This window comes from Neocloeon triangulifer, unplaced genomic scaffold, assembly GCF_031216515.1.
Source record: "Neocloeon triangulifer isolate White Clay Creek 2 clone unplaced genomic scaffold, ASM3121651v1 ptg000003l, whole genome shotgun sequence".
In the NCBI taxonomy this organism is placed as follows: Eukaryota; Metazoa; Arthropoda; class Insecta; order Ephemeroptera; family Baetidae; genus Neocloeon; species Neocloeon triangulifer.
Window position 1 is genome coordinate 8590328 of NW_026775546.1, and position 19535 is coordinate 8609862.

Consider the following 19535-nt stretch of genomic DNA (forward strand, 5'->3'; position numbering starts at 1 on the left):
TAGTAAAGATCAACTCCAGCATTTTATTTTTAATTCTGAAAGCCATCAAAATTGGATGACCGACGCCGAAATGTGGATCAAAATATTCAAAAACCATTAAATTAAGGTTTATTGGAGGATCAGATGCATTTTCTGCCAAATGTATTTGAATCTTGAGGCGAGTTAGTCCTAATAACAGAATATGACAATTATTTACTCTAGTTCAAACGCTTTTGTCGGTTTTGAATTTTAACAAATTTTACGTCATTTTTATTGTTGCTATGACATTTTTCCTACTTTTGGAATTAAAAAAGAATACTGGTTTTAAATAATTTCATTATTTTTCCAGGATTTTTTTTAATTAAAACAAATTTTGATTCAGTTTTTTCTCATTGGATGATTTTACTGTCAAGTATAATTGTTTAATCTTATTCAAACGTGGTTATTGGAATCGGCCGCGTAGACAGCGTCGTAAGATCATCTTCGTGTCTCTTCTTACTTGCTGTTGGTTTAATTTTTTTGCTCACAAAAAAGGGTTGTCTTTGCCGAGATATACATGATTTCTTTGGCGCTTCTTCTTGAATCGTACGTCTCGCACTTGTTACATACAAGGGGTGTGTGTGTGTGTGTGAATCGAACCAATTGTTCAAAAGAGTCGTCAATATATGGCATTCGGCTGAACGACGGGTGACGCATAATTAAGTCACGCGATCGGCTTTTGTGTCTGACGTGCAAATGGTAGTTCGTCTGCCAGGCCAATTGAGGCCAATTACTATTACAGCTCGTATTACGCGCGGCCAGTGTGAGTGTGTGTGTGTGAGAGAGAGATAGAGATGATCTACCAGAGAATACATCTGCTGAATGCACGCCGTGCGTCTCAGTGCGCGAATCGAGAAAACCGGCCAGGAAAGTATCAGAAAATAAATAAATAATTAAAGGATTCCTCCCAGTGATGATTTAAATTTATAAATAAAAAAAGTTTTAATTAAAATTGAATTCTGAATTGCAAAAAAAATCTCAAAAAAAAAAAAAAAAATCTCGACGTTGTATATAATTGCAAAGAAACCAGCTGATCTCATCCCATTGACTTATTGCTTTCATTTGTCAGAGGCTCTGATGACATTTTTTTTCTTTGGCCGGTATGCTTTTCGCTTTAGGTCAAAACGTTGCCAAAACATGTAGGCGCCGCTTACATCAGTCAAGCTTCAGTTTACCTCCTTCAGCCAACGTGATGAGGTTCATCTCTGAATTTGCGAAAAATCCACGTGCTGTTTGTATCTTTGCGATTCGTTTTTCTATTTCAAATTTTAAAATTTTCTTTCTTTCTGAACAATAGAAGTAAATCATTCCTGAAGAGGACCTTTAACCTTTAAAATACAGAATGAAATAAATTCCTGGTGAATATAGGTGCGGTTTCCTTGATTCATTTTACTTTTATTGTTAGCTAGAGATCCATGAGAAATAGAGAGAGAGATATATGTGGACTAACAATATGGTACAGCGTACTCTTAGCGTTTTTCTGTTTAAATAACGACCTCGTAATTTTTGTTTTTACGTGTTTGAGAGTGTTTTGCAAGAATTTATAGACAGACAGAGAGAAACGAGCTTATGTACAATTTTTGTATTTATATAGAAGTTGCCGGTGCTGCGGTTTATTTTTTTTTATTATACCCTCGGCTCTTTTCCGGGACCGTGTCGACCCGTCCCCTGGCGCCAGGGTGCTGTTGGTGAGATGGACGCTAAAACATGACTAGACACAATCCAACACACCTAACAGTATAATAGCGAGAGACAGACACGCGCGCGCTCCAGCTCGAATTTGAGCGATCAAATTTTTTTGAATAGTGCGGGGGTTGTTTCGCCCTTTTTGACACAAAACGTATTTTTTTCTCAAACCTCGTCAAATGCAGTCTCACGTAGAGTGTATAATGTGTACTCTCAATATATACGATAGAAAAATTCAAAGGGCGGATATATTATAATATTTATATCATACTAGTTCTCAAATTTGTCCTCTTTCAAAAACACTTTTGATATGAAACGTACACGGGTTCTTAAAAATGACACCTATCAGTACAAAATATTCTCTGCCAAGCATGGAAGCTACGAAGATTTAACAGCGTAATATAAATTTATATTTTATACTCGAGCTAAAAAACACCCACGCGCTCGCGTGCGGAGGTGGATTATTTTTTAACCAAATCCACCCCCCTCGGAGCTCCCAAAGATCATTTTTGGTCACAGGCAGAGGGCAAAAGATAGAGTCACTAATCAGCTTGTAACTCTTTTTGAAACTCTAATTTTGATTGCATCCCCCTTGTGAGAAAACTCTTACCAAGTAAAATTGATTTGCGACTACAAAATATTAGACTAGATTTCTGAAAACTTCTGAAAGCCCTGATATCAAATCGGGACATTTAACGATTCCTCCGTTTAGATTTTTTTGTTTACTGAATCTGATAGAAAAACGCAGAAAATTCACACACAAAAAAAGCAGCTATAATTTAAAATAGCCAATTGATCTATTCAAGTTTAATTTCTTTGAAAATTTTGACTCAAATTGGAGCCATTCGGAGACTCTTGAATGAGGTTTTAATTTGGCGGAGATAAAGAAATTTTCTGCGTTAAATTTGCAAAATGTCGTTGCAATTTTTGTTCTTATCACGATTTGTAAAATGTTCCATTTTGATTCTACTATTCAATAATTTTCAAACCATAACCGAAGAGGACCTTTAAATTTTTAACTTGGTCAAGTGTGGTTTTCTCGTCTTTGTTTAAGTTAGTCACAGTTCTAGTCCAAGCACCGATCCGCTCATTAACAGCCTTGAGGAACAAAGAAACGGCGACAACAATGAAATATATTTTACGGCAAACAATGAAATGTTGAGCTGGAGTGAGTGAGAGCAGAGAGAGAGAATTTGGATTTCGCCGAGGACGAGTCGAGGGCGGCGCACCGGTACGATTTCATATACATGAGTTTATATGTCTGTGTGTTGTTGAGAAGGATAGAAAGAGATGTTTTTAAACTTTTCCGAGATGGAGAGAGAAAGAGAAATTTTCGTGGCGATTTTTAATTTTTTTATGGAAAAATCACCGCTGCTCATTTTCTCTATTTTTCATCGTCAATCACCCGACCAAACAACGCATCTTATCATTTTTTTTCGCAGCGAATATAATAATAATGCAGTTGTTATATATAATATATATGCAATCAATAATCAATCAATCAGTGGATCGCGTATTTACAGAACAAGGGCCAACCGTTGGTGTTGCTCGAAGGCCGTGTAACAAATTTTATACTGTGTAATAACTGTACAAGGCAGGCACTAAAACCAACTGCTGGGCCCTCCGAACTTGCCGGCCATGCCGCCGAGGCCCTTGCCCAGCATACCGCCCATTTTCCCAACCACGTTGGTGGTCAGGTTCTGCACCTTGGCCACCACGTTGCCGTCCTCGCCGCCCAGCGTCTCGCGGATCGTCACCTTGGGCTTGCCGCGCTCCCCGTCATCGTCGATGCCGGTCTCGGGGTAGCCCCTTGTTGTGCAACAAACAACCATCGACAAGTTAGCAAAGAAGATCAAAATAGTTTCATAAAAATCTAGAACTACTTTCGTTTGCAACATGAACCTCCACTTTTTAAAGAAAATTTTTAAAAAAAATTTAAATCATGCACAATCATGCAAAAAAAAGGGAAAATTAGAAAATAGGTAAAAACAAATTTTCATCTCTTCTTCCAGTAACTCGGAGTTTCTAGAACTAGAAGCTAATTAATAGGGAACCCACCTATGACATGAAATTAACTGATCTACAGTTATGACTTTTAATGTTTTAATTTTTAATAATATGAAAATTAGTAACAAACATCAACATTTGTTAACATGAGTTATTTTATAATAATAATTAAACTCATGGATGATCGTGGGCCAAACCAAATTAAAAGTTTTTCGTTCAAAAAGTTCATTTAACAAAAACCTCATACTTTTCAGGTTTGAGGATGAGTAATTAAAAAAGAAAAATAATTATTTAAATTAATTTAAGCATTTATTATATTTTAATAATTTATAGATATTTATAAAATAATTTCAAAAGTAAAATACAAAAATGAAAGCGTAATTAATATTATTGAAAAAGACTTTTTCATACTTTGTTAAAAATAAATCAAACCTTTTCACTTTTGCTGTAAATTTGAATTAAAATCAATGAATCAATAAAAAAAAATAAAAAAAAATTCAAAATAATACATTGATTGGCTTGTCTCGTTTGCATTTTTGCATGCAAAAGGTCATCAAGCAGTTAATTTTAATCCACTTGCTGAACAAAGTTCTAAAGAAGTTGACAATTAGTTTGAAAGATGTGCATAACGATTATATTTACTGACTGAGTTCATTTTTTCATTCAACTTACTCGGCTCCGTCGTAGTCCCTCGAGGAACCGGAGGTGAGCGCGCAGGTGGCCTCCTCGGTCTGCATTCGCTGCGACACCGTCTGGTAGGTCTTTGAGTTGAGCTTGTCCTCGATGACGCCCTGCAGCTCAAAGTCCGAGTACAGCTTCTTGACGATCTGGGAGAGGCACGTGCACTGGTAGGGGTGCAAACTGTGGTCCAGACGCTCACCCAGCCAGTTGCACAGCAACTGGATTTGCGCGGTGTACCACAGCTGAAAACAAAGAGTGAAAGTGACCGCGATGAGTGGTTTTTCAAATTATCCTCATGGGATGTGGTGAAGTTAAAAGAGATACAAATTGTTTTATTATTAATCACTATTTTAAATACTTATTGTTAGAAGGAACTCGCAGGGATATGAGTAATTTCAATCGAAAACTTTGTTACATTTTATTTAATTTATAATTTTCTCTTTTTTCTGTCATTTGCTTGGAAAAATACATTTTCTTCTGTCATAAATTAAAAATTTCTTTTGAAACTGAAGACAAGCAACACAATGAGAGGATCGGTGATTTAAACAAAAATTTACAACTAAATTTAATTGGGAAAGAATGAAGTTCAGATTACTGATAAACTGTTGAAATTTTATCAATTTGTCCAGTCAGATTTGTAATTTAATCTTGGTATCAAATTGTTTTAAATTCAATGACCTGTCAGAAAATATTTTATCATATTAAACTGTTAGTTAAATACTTTAAAGGTATTAAATTAAATAAACCGCAGTGATTCTCTTTATTTTGTATTAGTTTTTTAATTTATAAAATTATGAATAATAATAAATTTAATATAATATTATTCATGTAATATTTTGTTTTACATTTTACACACATTTTTTGTGTATTAAAGAAAATTTTTCTTTTTCTTCTGTTGTTTGCAGAAAAAGATAAGGCAATTTAAATTTTTATTAAAAAGAGCTACTAATTTTACAGTCATCATAATATAATGATATAATTATGTTGAACGAACACTTTTTCGGTTTGCAGTTTCATTTAAAATTCGTTAAATACTTTTTTATAGATTAAGATAAGAAACACTATTGCATGAAAAAAGACAATAATATAAATTTTTAATGATAATTTATAATTAAAATAATATTTATTATAGATTATTTGTGACTAGATTTTGCTTACCTCAAAGTAGTTAAGAATCCAGAGTTCGTCGTTGACCTTGCTGCGGATCTGGTCAACGTTGTTGCGCTCGAAGCTGACGTACGCCTGTCCCATCTCCTTGCCAGAGCCGGACACGTTCTGCAGAGGGGCAAAGGGGTGGCATGAGTGATAGGCGCCCAAGCACCGAGTCTCTCGGCAGAGCGGGAGAGAGAAGATGAGAAAAACTTACCACGGACAGGTTGACCTTTTGCTATTGTTTGATAGAGAAAGGCATGCAGAGCGAGGAGAGAAAGGTAAAAAGAGTAAGCGAGAGAGGCAGAGTTTTAATGAACTCACGGTGAAGCTTAGGATCGAGCCGATCAGGCTGCCCTCGTCGTAGCGAGACAGCTTCGACAGCGTGTTCTCCAGAACAGACACCAGCTTGTTGATCAGGCCCTGCGTCATTGCTAAAGAGGTGCGCTCGATCAGGTCGTCGATTTTCGTGTGGTACTGGTGCTGCAAAAATTAAAATGCCAAAATTATATAATATAAATGTTATACTACAGTTTTCATAGTTAAATTGCAAAGATTGATTGAAAAGAAGATTGAACTAAAATTGGAAAATTGGAAATTAAATATAGAAAGAAATTTAAATGTTTAATAAAAATTAAACAATCATTATTCTCAATTGGCAGATCAAAGGTATGAATTCTTACCGAAATAATTAAAAATATTATTGAGTTCTAATCTGATTGTGATGTTTCAAAGAAGGTATCATTACCTACTTTATATTTTTGTGTTGTGTTTATGGGCTATCTATATTTTAATTTAAAAAGTGACGTTTTGCTCTTTCTTAAGTTCAAATAGCCAGTTCTTTAAGTGATATCTAAAAAAAATGGAGCTAGCTAGGCCACTTGGTGTGCACCAAAGTAAGGCAGGTTGCATAGATGTGAATTTATACATTTAATTAAGTGTATTATGTGTATGAGTTTTGATAATTGATATTGATTATGTGTGAAATGCAGTCTTATAACTGGATTAAAAATTTCAATCCAGTGTAGGAATTTAATGAAAAGAGCGATGATTTTCTACTTTCTTAAGAAAATTGTCATGTGTTTTCCCGCAATGAATTAAGATTTTAGCTGCTCTTGAAATAGAAAATTTAAATTTAAAATTGGAATTTGCTTAAAATAATATTTAGAAGAAATATTATTTCTTCTAACAATTACGTTACTGTCGTTTTATAAGAGGCCAAAACATGATTTTGTAGATTGAATTCGTAGCTGGGAAGTTAATCTCGATTTGTAATGAAACAAATATTTTTTAGGCTTTAAACGCTTAAAATTATTAAGTAGTAAGTTAAATTAAATGAAAAAAATCATTTTTTAAATTTTTATAAACCCTGAAACTGCACTCTTGCGTACACAGTTTTATCAAAAAAATAAACACAATTCTGAGCTATGTAAAATTGACAATTAACTCACCACGTCGACACCGTCCACGGCACACAACTTGAAAGACTGATTCTTGGCGTCGAGGATGACGTTGATCATTCCGCACATCTCTGACGCCACGATGTAGTCGGTCGAGTTGAGGGTGAAACCCTTCTTGAGCCACGACTGGAAGGACGACTCAGTCCTGCGGAAATAATACTCGTTTCAAAACCACTCGTCAAGACAGTTTTTTCGTCTTTCATTTTTAAAGAAGCTTCAAAATCTACTGCCTTTTCATATATACTGGGGAAGCTGATAGATGGATTTAATAAGTAATCTACGTCAGGGTCTGCTTTAGCGTTTTTGAAATCATTTACCTTCGGCCCACCTACTAGACCCTAAAAACTTGAATTTGGTTTAAATTTTTTTTTATAAAATTTGGAATTGTTGAAAAAGAGACTCGCCTTTGAATGCACGAGTCGATCATATCACAGGCCATGAGTTTGAGTCGCTGCTCCAGGTGCTGGCGGAACTCAGCGTCCGGCCAGTGCAGGTCCCGGATGAACGACTGCAGTGCGTCCAGCTTCCAGAACAGGTCCTCCGAGGTGGCGCAGCCGTTCCGCTCCTTCTCGAAACCCTTGTGGATCGACTGGGCGATCGACGACTCCATCAGGTCCACGTAACGCACCACCAGCGGCGCGAACGTTTCTCTCAGGTGCGAGTGGAAGCGGCCGTTCTTCAGATTGTCTAAAATTAAGTGGACCAAATTTAATGCTCAAATTTCAGTGAAGTTGATATGAAACAAATTTTAATGAGTGTTTTATTTTTTGTAATGAAGGATAGAAAAATAACTTTCAACTGAATTAAATAAAAAAATTTACTGGAAGTATTTCTATTGGTGTTTAATAATTCCCAATTTATAAATTATGTCAAAATAAAATTAGTAACTATTCCTCGTCTGCATTTCACACCAAAACTTAATTAAACCACTTTGATATAAAGTATATTAGACGCTTTTCTAAATTCATGATTAAGGTGGGATTATTCATGGCAATAATTACATAAATGGAAATAAAATAGCTCAAATAACAAACCCAGGTCAAATTTTAGGAATTTTTTTTATTTATATTTTAATGAATGTGCGTGAATGATAAATAAGGGATCTACTGTTCCGCAAAGCATAATTTTAAAAATTCTTTGACGATTGTATTTAACCAAAAATTAATTTCTTTGCAAAAAAAATAAACAAATATTTAGAATTTTTGTAACAAAGGCATAATGTTTCCTGCATGCTGTATACTATTAAATTTTGAATTTTCAACTCGTTGCAGGAAGTTGAAAGATACATAATGTAAAATGATACATCATGGGCGAAATATTGACGAAAATTACACTCCTGGCGCCATTTTCCACCATTTTCAATGTTGCAATAGTTATTAAATAAATAAATATAACGTTTGATTAGAAAATGAAATATTTTTTTAGCTATTATTATTTAGCTTTTGGAGTGCTTCAAATTTTACTCACCATCCATGCGAAGGTAGTCGTTGAGGATCTGGAAGAGCGGGAACGAGTCCCAGGTGTCGGGCGGCTGCTCGGCCAGCACCTGGTCCATGTCCACGGCGAACAGCGACCAGAAGATCTCGGCGTGCTCCACCAGCAGGTCGCTGAACCACGCGAACGCCTGCGGAGTGGCAGTGAGAAAATTGAAGGGCGGCCACCTGGGGCGCACGGACGCATGCACCGCTAGGCCGCCTAGGGGGCTCAGAATACGGGGATCCGCGGGGACCACACTACACCGCGTGCACACTACACTCAGCGAGCGCGGGGGCCGCTTCTCTCGAGGAGAAGCAACCCCCGCTCCGAGGAAAAATTCAAAAAGAAAATCATCATCGACTGCATGCAAGGCGGCAAATAGAAGAAACGACCGCTTTGCGCAAAAAAGCACCTTGGACACGGGGGTGTGTTAATTGTGCGTGGTCCAATTTAATATTTGAAAAAATTACCAGAGGTATTTGTGATTTGGTAATTTTTTGAAAATAATTTAAAGCTGATGTTTTGTGTTGGAAAGTAAATATGGAGGTTGAAAATAAAGGTTGTTTAAAAAAATCTGTAGGTTCTACAAAGAGGGTTTATTTACAAGGGATATAGTTTTTTACTTCAAATGTACCACTAAATTTTTATTTACTTTGAACTGGTAAAATTTTAACTGTTTTTTTTCCGTACATTTTCGTCAAAAACTGACAATTTGAACCAAAATCTTACTTTGATGATTTTAATTTTAACTTCAATTCAAGGATTATACAGCAGCATTTTTATTATGATATTATAATTTGAATTCTGAAAGTGGGCAAAATTTGAAATACGATCAAAAAATTTGGTTAAAAAGCACATTGTATTGAGGCTTTTGTCGGGAAAAGACCCTGATTTAACATGTTTTGATCGCAATTTTTTTATGTTATTCACGAAAGCTGAAGGACTTTCACATTCAGAATTAAAAAATTGTTAAATGGGGATCTTTTAAGAACTGAAAGTTTTACCAAATATTTTTCAATACAATAATCGCAATTTATAACTTCAAAATTATCAATCAGAAAAATCTACTTGCTGAGCTAAAAGCAATGTGGATCAATTTGCAGATGCTTTTGTACTAATTATATGATAAAAGAAAATCGTATTCCTTAATCTACTAATAAAATGTGTGACGGCCATTGTGATGCATTGTTTGCGCAAGCGGAGAATAGGATGAGAAACATCGATACTCACTTTGTCCTGTCCGAACTTTGGGGAGAGAGAAGGAGAAAGAGAGAAAGAAGGTTTTAGAATTTTTGTCGGTTCACTTCAGTGCTCTGATCAATCAATCAATCAGATTGACTCTTTTAGCGCGTTTAGCAAACGCCAATTATATCGGCAGAGAAAAAATTTTAAGTAAAAGAGAATGACGAAAAAAAATAGTCACATATGATAATAATCGATGAACATTTACACAAAACGAGTAAGAGACTTTTGACAAATGGTATAATATATGTATAATATAAAAAGAAGTTCACAGTTAGTTCTTTTTACACGATTACGTGTTGAGGCTCGACATGTCATGCGACACAGGAGGACACGCATGCGGAGCCACTCAAGTACTCACCTCGGCGTAGTGCTCCTCGTTTTGCTGAAGGAGGTCCACACACAGCTCGGCTAGGTGGATCAAATCCTCGAGTCGTTTGCTAGGAGGAATCGCAACTTCAGTTCCATCGTCTGCAATTGGAATCAAAAACAATTATATAGAATTCTAAAATTTCACAAGTTGCAAAGCAAGTGGAAAATTTGAAGGTTCTTATTGTAAGAAAATAAGTTTTATGCAACTTGCTGAACACCCAATATTAGTATTGTGTAGTCAATATTTAAATGAAAAGCAAACTCTTTAAATTAAATAAAAAATATATTGATCTTTTTGGACATTATTTTCTGAAAATCTGACTTTAAGCTAGCCAAATTTTGTAATGCACGCAAGCAGAAACTTATTTAATATAATGAAAAATTCCAGCCCAGTCCTGACTTTATTTTTTTTTAAAACTTCAGGAAATCTAAATTTAAGTATTTGAAAATCTGAAAATCTACTGCTGCTTAAAAATTCAATTAAATTTTTTGCCTTTATTAAAAAAAAACTAAATATTTAAAAATATCTCACCATTCAAAGCAATCTGCTCAGGGTTTCCTGTAAAGAAATAATCATAAATAATTTTAAGATATCACCAATTAATAATTGTCAATAATTTACCACCATCGATTTTGGCTTCCTTCGAAAGGCGCTCGTAATTCACTAGAGCGGCGGTTTCCAGACTTTTCTTGATCATCCCTCTCACTTCTTCAGGCGGCACTGGGGTCACTATATCCTTCATCAAGACCTAAAATCACCAATTAAACAATAAAAATAATTTTTTCATAAGAATTCTGACCCTTTCGAGCAATGACAGGGTGGCTTTGAGGGCGCCTTCGGGTCTGCCGAAGGGAAAGCAGAACCGGAAGTTGGTGATTTGGTGCTCGAGCAGCACCCGCAGTCTCTCCTTGACATCTTGGAATTTCTCTTTCTCGTCGTGCGTCACCGTTCCAACTCCGTCCGGCCTAAGGAAAATTTATTCCTTTAAAAAAGTCTCCGATTTGCGGGATTTCACTCTCGGATGAGATATCGAAGCGGCCGCTTTACAGAAAATCTTTGAAGAGTGTGTTCGAGTGTTCGTGTGAGGTGCACGTGGCGACGACAACGACGAACACAAACGCACACAAACTTTTCTACAAGAGGGTCATGCAGACTAATTAAAAAAAATCTTGATAAAACACAAACACACACACACGACAGGGCATTTTGGCAGATTATATTAGTGATTTATTGATTTTTTTAAGCACATGTAGATCGAAAGATGAAAAGATTTATATAGAAGAAAGTGAAACTTTTTATTTAGATAGAAATTTTTTTAATTAAGACGAAATATTTGATAAAAATTATGATATATTATTATAAGCACATAGATTATTTAGGCGAAAACAATCGAAGCGAAATATATTTTAGAACCAAAGAGTGCCCTGGCAACACGGCATGCAGGTCCAGTGCAGTGCTATAATGTGAGCGAAGAGACGGGCCCGTAGTAAAAATCAGCGACTAAGAAGCCAAAACTCCAAAATGTCAAAACTAGCAGATCACTCACTGAGGAGGAGGAAAAGAGATATAAATTTGTTTTTGTAACTATGTTTGTGTGAATTTACTTCAAGTGTGAATTTGTGAAAATTGTCTACCATAGTCAAAGAAGGAATTTATGGAATTATAAAATCATTGTAGAAATTTGATTTGAAGCAAAAAAAAAAAAATGTTTCAAAAACAAAATTAAATTCAGTTTCTAGAGACAAAATCTAGATTGCATGCAAATATGAGGCAAAAAATAAAAGCAAAATTTATGCTTTTTTTTTCATTTCGTTATCTTTTTCATAATTTGACATGAGAAATGAAAAATGAACTTGGAGGGTCAAAGAGAAAATAGCTTCAAAGTCGTCATTTCCATTAAATTATAATTATCCCTTCTTTAACTATTCATTAAAAACTGTTTTCTAAAGAACATATTTTAAAGTGTTCATTTAATTATTGTGGTAACTATTCTGGTTACAATAATTTAAAATTTTATGTGTTTTATAAGTAGTGTACAGTAAGTATTGTGCTCAAATCGATTATCTCTTTTCCACGCCCGATCTAAAATAAAACCAACGTGTATAATATACTTTTCAAATATTTACACACCAAAAATTCATTGAGATTTATATATGAAAATATCAAATATAATTTTATATAAAAAGTACCAAACAACAATGAATTGATAATAAAAAAGGGCCCGTCCCGGAGCTAAGCTGTAGTGTTGTTACCTGCCCACGGCCGTACTGTCCTCGACCAGTTCGGCGCTGTCATGACATTAGAAAATAGAGGAGAAATTGGTGTATTAAAAACAGAGAGAAAGAGCGTCAGCAGGCGGACATTAGAGCGAGAAGCCTTTTCTGGTGCTCGCTCTGGTCAGAGATCAGAGAAAAAAGGAGAGCGTGAGACCTTTTCGCCGGAGAGCGGAAAGTTCGAAGGCCAGGGAGAAGAAAAAAAATGGACTTGATCTCTCACCTGTTGCCGTGCACGTGGCTAGCGCAAAAGGCGAAGCTGTAGTGCATCAGGGTTGGGTCGATCATGACGCCCTTTTCGGCGCGGTCCAGCAGGTCGCTCAAGTAGCACAGGTGGCGGAAACAGCCCCTGACGCCGTATCGCGCGCAGTATTCGTCCAGACAGAAAATCTGGCCAGGGCTGAACCAACCCTGAGGTATATGAAAAGATTTGTAAATAAATTAATTAAAATTGTTATAATAAAATTGCATTAATTTGGGGGGAAAAAATTGGTAAAAAGGAACAAATTTTTTGAAAATTCTTTTACCGATGAACAATTCAATGGTACAGAGGATATTCAATTGGATTTATCAACATAACATTTTAACATAGGTCAACCAATAGTGATTTCAGCAATGAATGTTTATTCACTTGCAAATTTAAATGAAAAACTTAATCAAGTACAATTATATCATTTGAAATTAAAATTTAAATGTATAAAAATAAAACATTCAAAAATACTTTTTTTTTCAAATTCAAAATTATATAATTTTTTTATACTGTTTTTACTCTTTTAATTGCTCTGGTTTGCAAATTTTAATATAATTTAGCTTACCAAGGAACAATAAGGGTCATTTAGGCGGTAATCAAGGGTTAAGGTCTGCAGAGTTTTGAAGCTTCCTGCGTGGTCATGTTTGCAAGGGTCGGCGGAAATGTACTCCTCCATGCCATGCTTTTTGGCTCTGTCGGTGTCTGAAGAAAAAATATTTAGTTTTCTCTAATGCAAAATAAAAAACAGACCTCCTTGAATTTTTGAGATTGTCGAATTCTTCCCTGCAAGGTTGAGGGGAGGGGTGGGTTTGTGCGCCTGGCCGGTGGCTCTGTACATGGCCATCACCCAGAGGTGGCACTCATTTTCATCATCACAAGCATACAAAACACTGTCGCCATCACGGACTGCATTGAAAAAGTACTGGCCGCCCACAAGGTCTACACAAATTTGGTTGAAGAAGGAATTAGTGGATGTGGAAATCTTGAAATCAATTGCAGGACTTACCCATTCCGACCATCAGATTGGCTGGAAAAAACAAGAATAAATGAGAAATTAATGAAAAAATTATTTAACTTGGCGTGTAAATTGTTTTTCTTTTTAAATTACTAAAACAGCAGTTTTTTTAATATTGTTATCCTCAGCTTAAAAAACCTGAGCACTAAAAATATTACATTTTATAGCAATTCTTTTATTTGTTTCTCTTTAAATTTAATCCAAAATTAATAATCAAGGTCTATATGTTTTGTCTGATTAATTTTTTTCTTCCATTTTATTTTATTCTATATTTAATTGATCTGTCACATGTAAAAATATTTATAGTCTAGCCAAATTTTTATTCTGCGCATAATGAGCTTTTTTTTTACTCACCACTGGCTGGCTCGATATAGTCGACGGTGTATCCATCGAGCTGCTGCATCTCTGACGGCTCTGTCTTTTTTTCCTTGTAGCTGCACATGGCAAAAGTGTACTGTGACACCTGGACCAACACAAAGTAGCGCCGCTTCCACTTCTTCCACACCGTTTTTCCTACGGCGTACAGCATCCCGCAGTGCTTCATGTTCAGCGGCTTGTCCATGCGGCAAATGATTTTGATTCTCAGGTCTTGGTCGGCGGCGTTTTTCGGCACGTTCATTTTGTGCCACTCGGGCGCCCTCGAAGCCACGGGCGTCGGCTTCAAAAGCACCTTCAATTTGGGATAAAAGTTTCATTGAACTGAACATTTTTTTTTGCATTAAATTAGATATTTTCATTAAAAATTTATTTTTCTAAATTCAAATAATAAATTAAAAAATAAGTGAAAAGTGAAATACGATTCCTTATCATCCATTGAAAAGTTTGATCGTGATTATTGAATATTAGAGGACGCCTGCAGCATCGAGATTGACGCAAGCCGCACTGCGTCGCTGCCGAGCAGGTTGCCTAACTTACTTTGCCGAGCTCTTTGTCTTCCAGGGCTAGCATGCCGGGGTTCTCGGTGTACAATTTGACCTTGACCGAGGGCAGCGGGTGCGTGGTGGTGAAGTCGCCCTGCGTGTCCCACATGGGCTTGGACGCCTCGGCCTGGTCGGTCTGGTACTTTTCGCCTCCCTCCACCTCCATGGTGCAGTAGACGATGCGGTTGGGCGCCAGACTCTTCAGTCCCTTCACTTCTTGCACCACAACCTGAATTTAAAATAGTTGTCAGTTGTTGGATTAAAATATCTTATTCGCAACTAAAGGACGATGAGAGTAAAATTGAATTTGATGTTCTGAAATTTAAAAATTAATAAACTTTACAAGCATTTTTTTTATAAAATTTTAGTTAATGAAATTCAAGAAATGTTGTTAAAAAAAGCGAAATTTTCCTTTGATATACAAACGAAAAGCAATATTTGCTTTAAATTTATAGTTTGGCTAATTTCTATGGACAATATTTTAAACGGAAAAGCGTTGCAAGAAAAAATATTTATCGTGACCTTTTCAAACAATAAATTTCAAAATAATGGATAAATCTGGCGATCAACAGTTGTAAAGCCGTCAAACAAGTCGGCATGGAAACAAGACTTTCGAGTTGCACGGCCATTTAAAACAAAGTTAACCCCTTCCTTATCAGAGTGGCTGGGAAAGACCAGTCCGACTCATTTCGTAAACACATTATACGTTTTACAAGTGAGGGAGGGTTGGCGACTCGCGTGACCCTCGTCTCGAAAATTGACTTAACAAAGGCTGGCAACGCGGTTACTTTCGTTTTATGGGGGCGAATTTAACGCTCGATATGCACCGACGCTTTTAGCTGGGCCCTGTAATATACAAATTCAGATTTGGTGCGTGAGAGTTGAGACCAAGCTTAAAAGATTCATATTCAATCGACGAGAACAAAAAGGAAGTCAGAGTAAAATGAATAAAAATGATTTTGGACTGACCTCAAGTTGGAACGTGAGAACGACGTCCATCTTTGTGAGCTGAGTGTCGCTGTCGGCCGAGTCGCCCTCCAACTTGGCCAGGGAGCCTTGAGACCTGCAGGAAAAGAAATTCAGTCCTTCTACGTTCAGCGTCCAAAAGTTCGATTTATGGGGGCGTATTAATGAGCGATAGAAAGAGTTATGAGCGTGAAATTGTGTAAATTGATATTTGCGCAAATAAGAAAATAATCGTTCAAACGCCAATCAAATTTTGCTAGTATAAATTACTTCTGTAATAAGTAGTTTGAACTAAGGTATATGGATAATATAATGATGAAAAATAAAAATGCAAAAAAATTGCTCTAAAGAATAACCAATCGATTAGGCTTTTTCGAGACATAACATCCGAAGTCTCGGTCTTCTCACCGAAGGTTCAGCGCTACCTGCCTTAAAATTGAGCTTCTCCGCCGACTGCGCGTCAGAGGGGAACATATAAAATAAAGGAGAAAAGAGATGAGATTTATTATTAGTCCGAGGATCAAAGATCACAGTCGAAGAAGTTGGCCAGGGCTCCAAAAGATACCAATTATTTTAAATGACAGAACCAATCAAATTGGATGAATGAAAAATATATATGAAATCTATATAATTTTAGGTACTTTTTTTCTTGCTAAAACTGGTAACTTTCTTGAACCCTGACTGAACTGAAGGTGGCGTCAGGAGCGTGCGTCGGCATGCGTTGGCGCGCGTCTCCGGCACTTCTTAATTTTCTAGCAGCAAAATCAACTCTGATATTTCATAAGATAATAATTAACTCGGATGCGATGCAAGCAAAGCGCAGTACGTGTGAGTGTCACTGTGAGAGAGTAGGTGTGTTTGTGTGTCAGAGGCAACTAATTAATAGATCTCCTTCAAAGCAAAAAACACTAGCATATAGTGCAGCAGCACAACTTCAAAAAAAACTGTTTGTTTTTATTTAATTTCTATGTGTGAGAGTTTGTGATAAAAAAAATATATATTTAAGGTGTGTCCAAGGCAATTTATCATTTTGGCAATGAAAAAAATTAACCATAACTCATCAACAACAATCAGTTTGTTAATTATGAGAAAGGCCAGTGGCGGATCTTGTGGGTTCAAAAAAACAACTGACAAATAACTTTGTCGGATTTCGACAGCACGCGACAACGATTATTCGTCGCAGGCAAACAACATGCAGTCAAAACACATAGTTTGCATCTCGATGAAATAATATATGAAATAAATAAATTGCTTTTGACATGCAATTTCGTTAAAGATTCTAGAAGAAGAATAATTCGATTTATATATTATGCAACCCATCCATGTTAATAGAATATTGAATTTAAGTAAAAATGTTGAGGTTCATTTTACAGAGAAATCTCTACAGGTTCAATCGGGTCTACAATAAGGATTCAAATTTACCTCAAAATACTCAAAAATTACTTATTTACAGTGTATTATACAAACTCTAAAAATAATTAAAAAACTTTATTCGTCACAAATAAGCTGACCAAGAAAGTATTATTTCCAAAAATTTAAAAAAGCCTCAAAAAAGTTTGGATTTTTTTTTAATTCCTAAAAATCTCGCATAATGTTTTAATTCAGATTGATATAATTTGCAAAGATCAATTACCTGTATAATATTTGAGGCGCACTATCAACACCACAAAAAAAAACAGATTTCACCAGTTAGTAATTAAATGTTCAAAATTTATAATAGTTATTTCATCATATTTTCTTCCAGACAAAATTAAAAATCTTAATAAAAGAAAAAAAAAATAACTTCCCGGGAAAAGCCACAAAAATTGAAAGTTCCACGCCAATCATGCTTGTATTATTTGTAACAGCACAATGAACTTTTCAAACGCCAGCAGTTTTTCTTTTCTTAATATTAATATTATTAAAAATTGAATTTGAAAGTGAGTTAGAGTTAAAAGGGGCAAGATCCGCCACTGATGAGAGGCGTTATGAGGTGACGAGGGGCAATGCCATGCCAAGGGTGGGCACCTGTGGTTGTATCGCTTGAGTTTGAGGCCATATTTAGAGTCGGCGGTTCCTTTGGAGACGGGCACGTTCTCCAGGTTAGCCATCAGGGTGTTGATGGAACCCTTGAGCTCCTCAATGTACAACGACTCCATCTCCTTGAGCACAAATTTTGGCATCAGTTTCCGGTTCCTCTCCATCTCGGACACTTTTTGCATGCGCCCGTCCAACTCTCGTCGAATCGCGGCCGCCTGCTCGTCGGACGAGTCCAACTAAAAAGTTTAAAAAAAATTGGATTTAATTCAGATATTATTTTAATTTTTTTCAGTTATCTCAATTTACATCACGTGCCATGAAGAAATTATTTTGAAGGAAAGAAAATCAAAATTTGTAGAGCTGTAAATCTTTTTAAATTGTTGCTGAACAAATCAAAAGATTTTTAGAAAATGTTTAGATGAATATTGAAGGCAGAGCAACGCAAAGGTGGCTTCCGCTTAAGGAACTAAATAACTCCCAAAATTTTTTGACCAAAGTAAAATTTTTCCAAGAAAAAAACGTCTGCTATGCAAAATCAGGATTTAAATGCTAAATTTTTTAACTTTAATTTTTTTAGCCCTTTTAAATATAAAAAAAATAATTTACCTGCAGAGCATTGAAGAGAAGCTGGTGCTCGAATTTTTTGACACCTAAAATCTGCTGGAACATGTCGTAAAGTTGCTCCTTGGAGAGGATCATTTCGCTGTTCAGCTGTTGCTGCATTCGACCTGGACGCTTTGCGTCGTCGTCCCCTTTGAAGATGCAGTCGAATTTGGCCATCCATGAGGTCAACACAGTCTCCTTGCTCAGCCCGTCAATCTCAGGAAGTGATCTTGAAACAAGGAGAAACAAGGAAAAATAGAATATTTTATTAAAAAAAGTTTTAAGGAAATATTTTAAACTATTTATATAAAATTTGCGTTTTTGATAATTTTATATAAAAAAAAAAAAAAATTTCTCGAAAATATTTGCCTTCCTGTTCAAATTAGAAACTAAGTATTTTGTAATAACTAGAAAACTGAGTATTTCTTAGTAAGAAAAATCTAATTTAATCAGAGTTGAAAAATAAACTTGGCCATGGATTCAAAAAACGTGGTAAAAGTAACTAATTTATTTAAATTTTTGTGATTTATGAAAAATTTTAAATAATTTCGGGATCATTACCAATATGATTGGCCCTTTGAAAGATGTATAAAACAAAATATTTATAAAAAAAAAAAATAATAATAATAATTAAAGAGAGCCAAATTTCTTTGATCATTTAATTTTCTAATTTTTTTTATAAAATTTTCTTTGATAATATTTTGGTTAAAGATTTAATTTTTCCTGGAATTGAATCGTTTGAGGTTGTTAAATTATTATATAAATTGGCATTGACCAAATGACCCACCTGACCCTCTTCTCGATGTTGTTCTTGAAGACCTCACGGAAGTCGTGTTGGGAGAAGGCGCCGGCCTGGACCATCTTGAGCACGCGCTCCGACTTGAGGAAGATGTCGTAATAGTTGGCTATGGCGTTCTGGAACGCCTCGTCGGCCATGATCTGCGTATCGCCCTTGATGAACGCCTGGAAGCGGCCCTGGATGGTCTCGAGCTGCTGCTTGGTGATTTTCACCTGCCGACGCGTCATGTCCGTCGGCTGCTTCGCGTTGAACTGGTACGCGACGCATCGGCACACAAACACGTACAACTGGATGCGCCGCTTCCGCTCCTCCTCAGCCTGCTCCGGAGTTATTTGCTGCAAAAATAAATTCAAATACGCAAAGGATCAGAAAAGGTTCTTAAAATTGACGGGCAAACTTTTTTGCAACCATAAAATTTAAAAGAGCCATTTTTATATTCAGGCCTTCCTTATACAGTATTACAATTAGTTATTGTCAATGAAACTCCGCCCTTTTTCTTAAATTTGATCTAATTTTTAATATATTTTATGCAATCATTTTTCAGAAATAGTTTAACAGGCAAATGCCTGCAATGAATGATAATAAAAAATTAAGAAAA

At 35.8% G+C, this 19535-nt stretch overlaps 1 protein-coding gene across 13 annotated transcripts in view; it reads right to left on the minus strand.

Annotated features, from left to right (window-relative positions):
- Window positions 1-379: 379 nt before the first annotated feature.
- Window positions 380-19535, minus strand: part of LOC132192376 (calcium-dependent secretion activator) — a 28468-nt gene continuing 9312 nt past the window's right edge. Inside the window, exons 3-28 of one of the 13 annotated variants that reach the window (XM_059612307.1) lie at window positions 18926-19272; window positions 18142-18367; window positions 17524-17771; window positions 15925-15969; window positions 15520-15613; window positions 14546-14779; window positions 13985-14300; window positions 13622-13642; window positions 13366-13554; window positions 13181-13317; window positions 12589-12776; window positions 12345-12380; window positions 10892-11057; window positions 10714-10840; window positions 10624-10650; window positions 10081-10190; window positions 9708-9722; window positions 8469-8625; window positions 7406-7688; window positions 6993-7146; window positions 5866-6024; window positions 5759-5779; window positions 5551-5667; window positions 4384-4634; window positions 4221-4302; window positions 4133-4156 (exon numbers count right to left, since the gene is read on the minus strand). In XM_059612307.1, coding sequence (XP_059468290.1) covers window positions 4148-4156; window positions 4221-4302; window positions 4384-4634; window positions 5551-5667; window positions 5759-5779; window positions 5866-6024; window positions 6993-7146; window positions 7406-7688; window positions 8469-8625; window positions 9708-9722; window positions 10081-10190; window positions 10624-10650; window positions 10714-10840; window positions 10892-11057; window positions 12345-12380; window positions 12589-12776; window positions 13181-13317; window positions 13366-13554; window positions 13622-13642; window positions 13985-14300; window positions 14546-14779; window positions 15520-15613; window positions 15925-15969; window positions 17524-17771; window positions 18142-18367; window positions 18926-19272 — 3759 coding nt within the window. In that variant the 3' untranslated portion in view covers window positions 4133-4147. Of the gene's footprint in view, window positions 3514-4132; window positions 4157-4193; window positions 4303-4383; window positions 4635-5550; window positions 5668-5758; window positions 5780-5865; window positions 6025-6992; window positions 7147-7405; window positions 7689-8468; window positions 8626-9707; window positions 9723-10080; window positions 10191-10623; window positions 10651-10713; window positions 10841-10891; window positions 11058-12344; window positions 12381-12588; window positions 12777-13180; window positions 13318-13365; window positions 13555-13621; window positions 13643-13984; window positions 14301-14545; window positions 14780-15519; window positions 15614-15924; window positions 15970-17523; window positions 17772-18141; window positions 18368-18925; window positions 19273-19535 lie in introns of those variants that run through there. The other 12 variants (XM_059612301.1, XM_059612298.1, XM_059612306.1 and 9 more) reach the window with 12 other exon arrangements.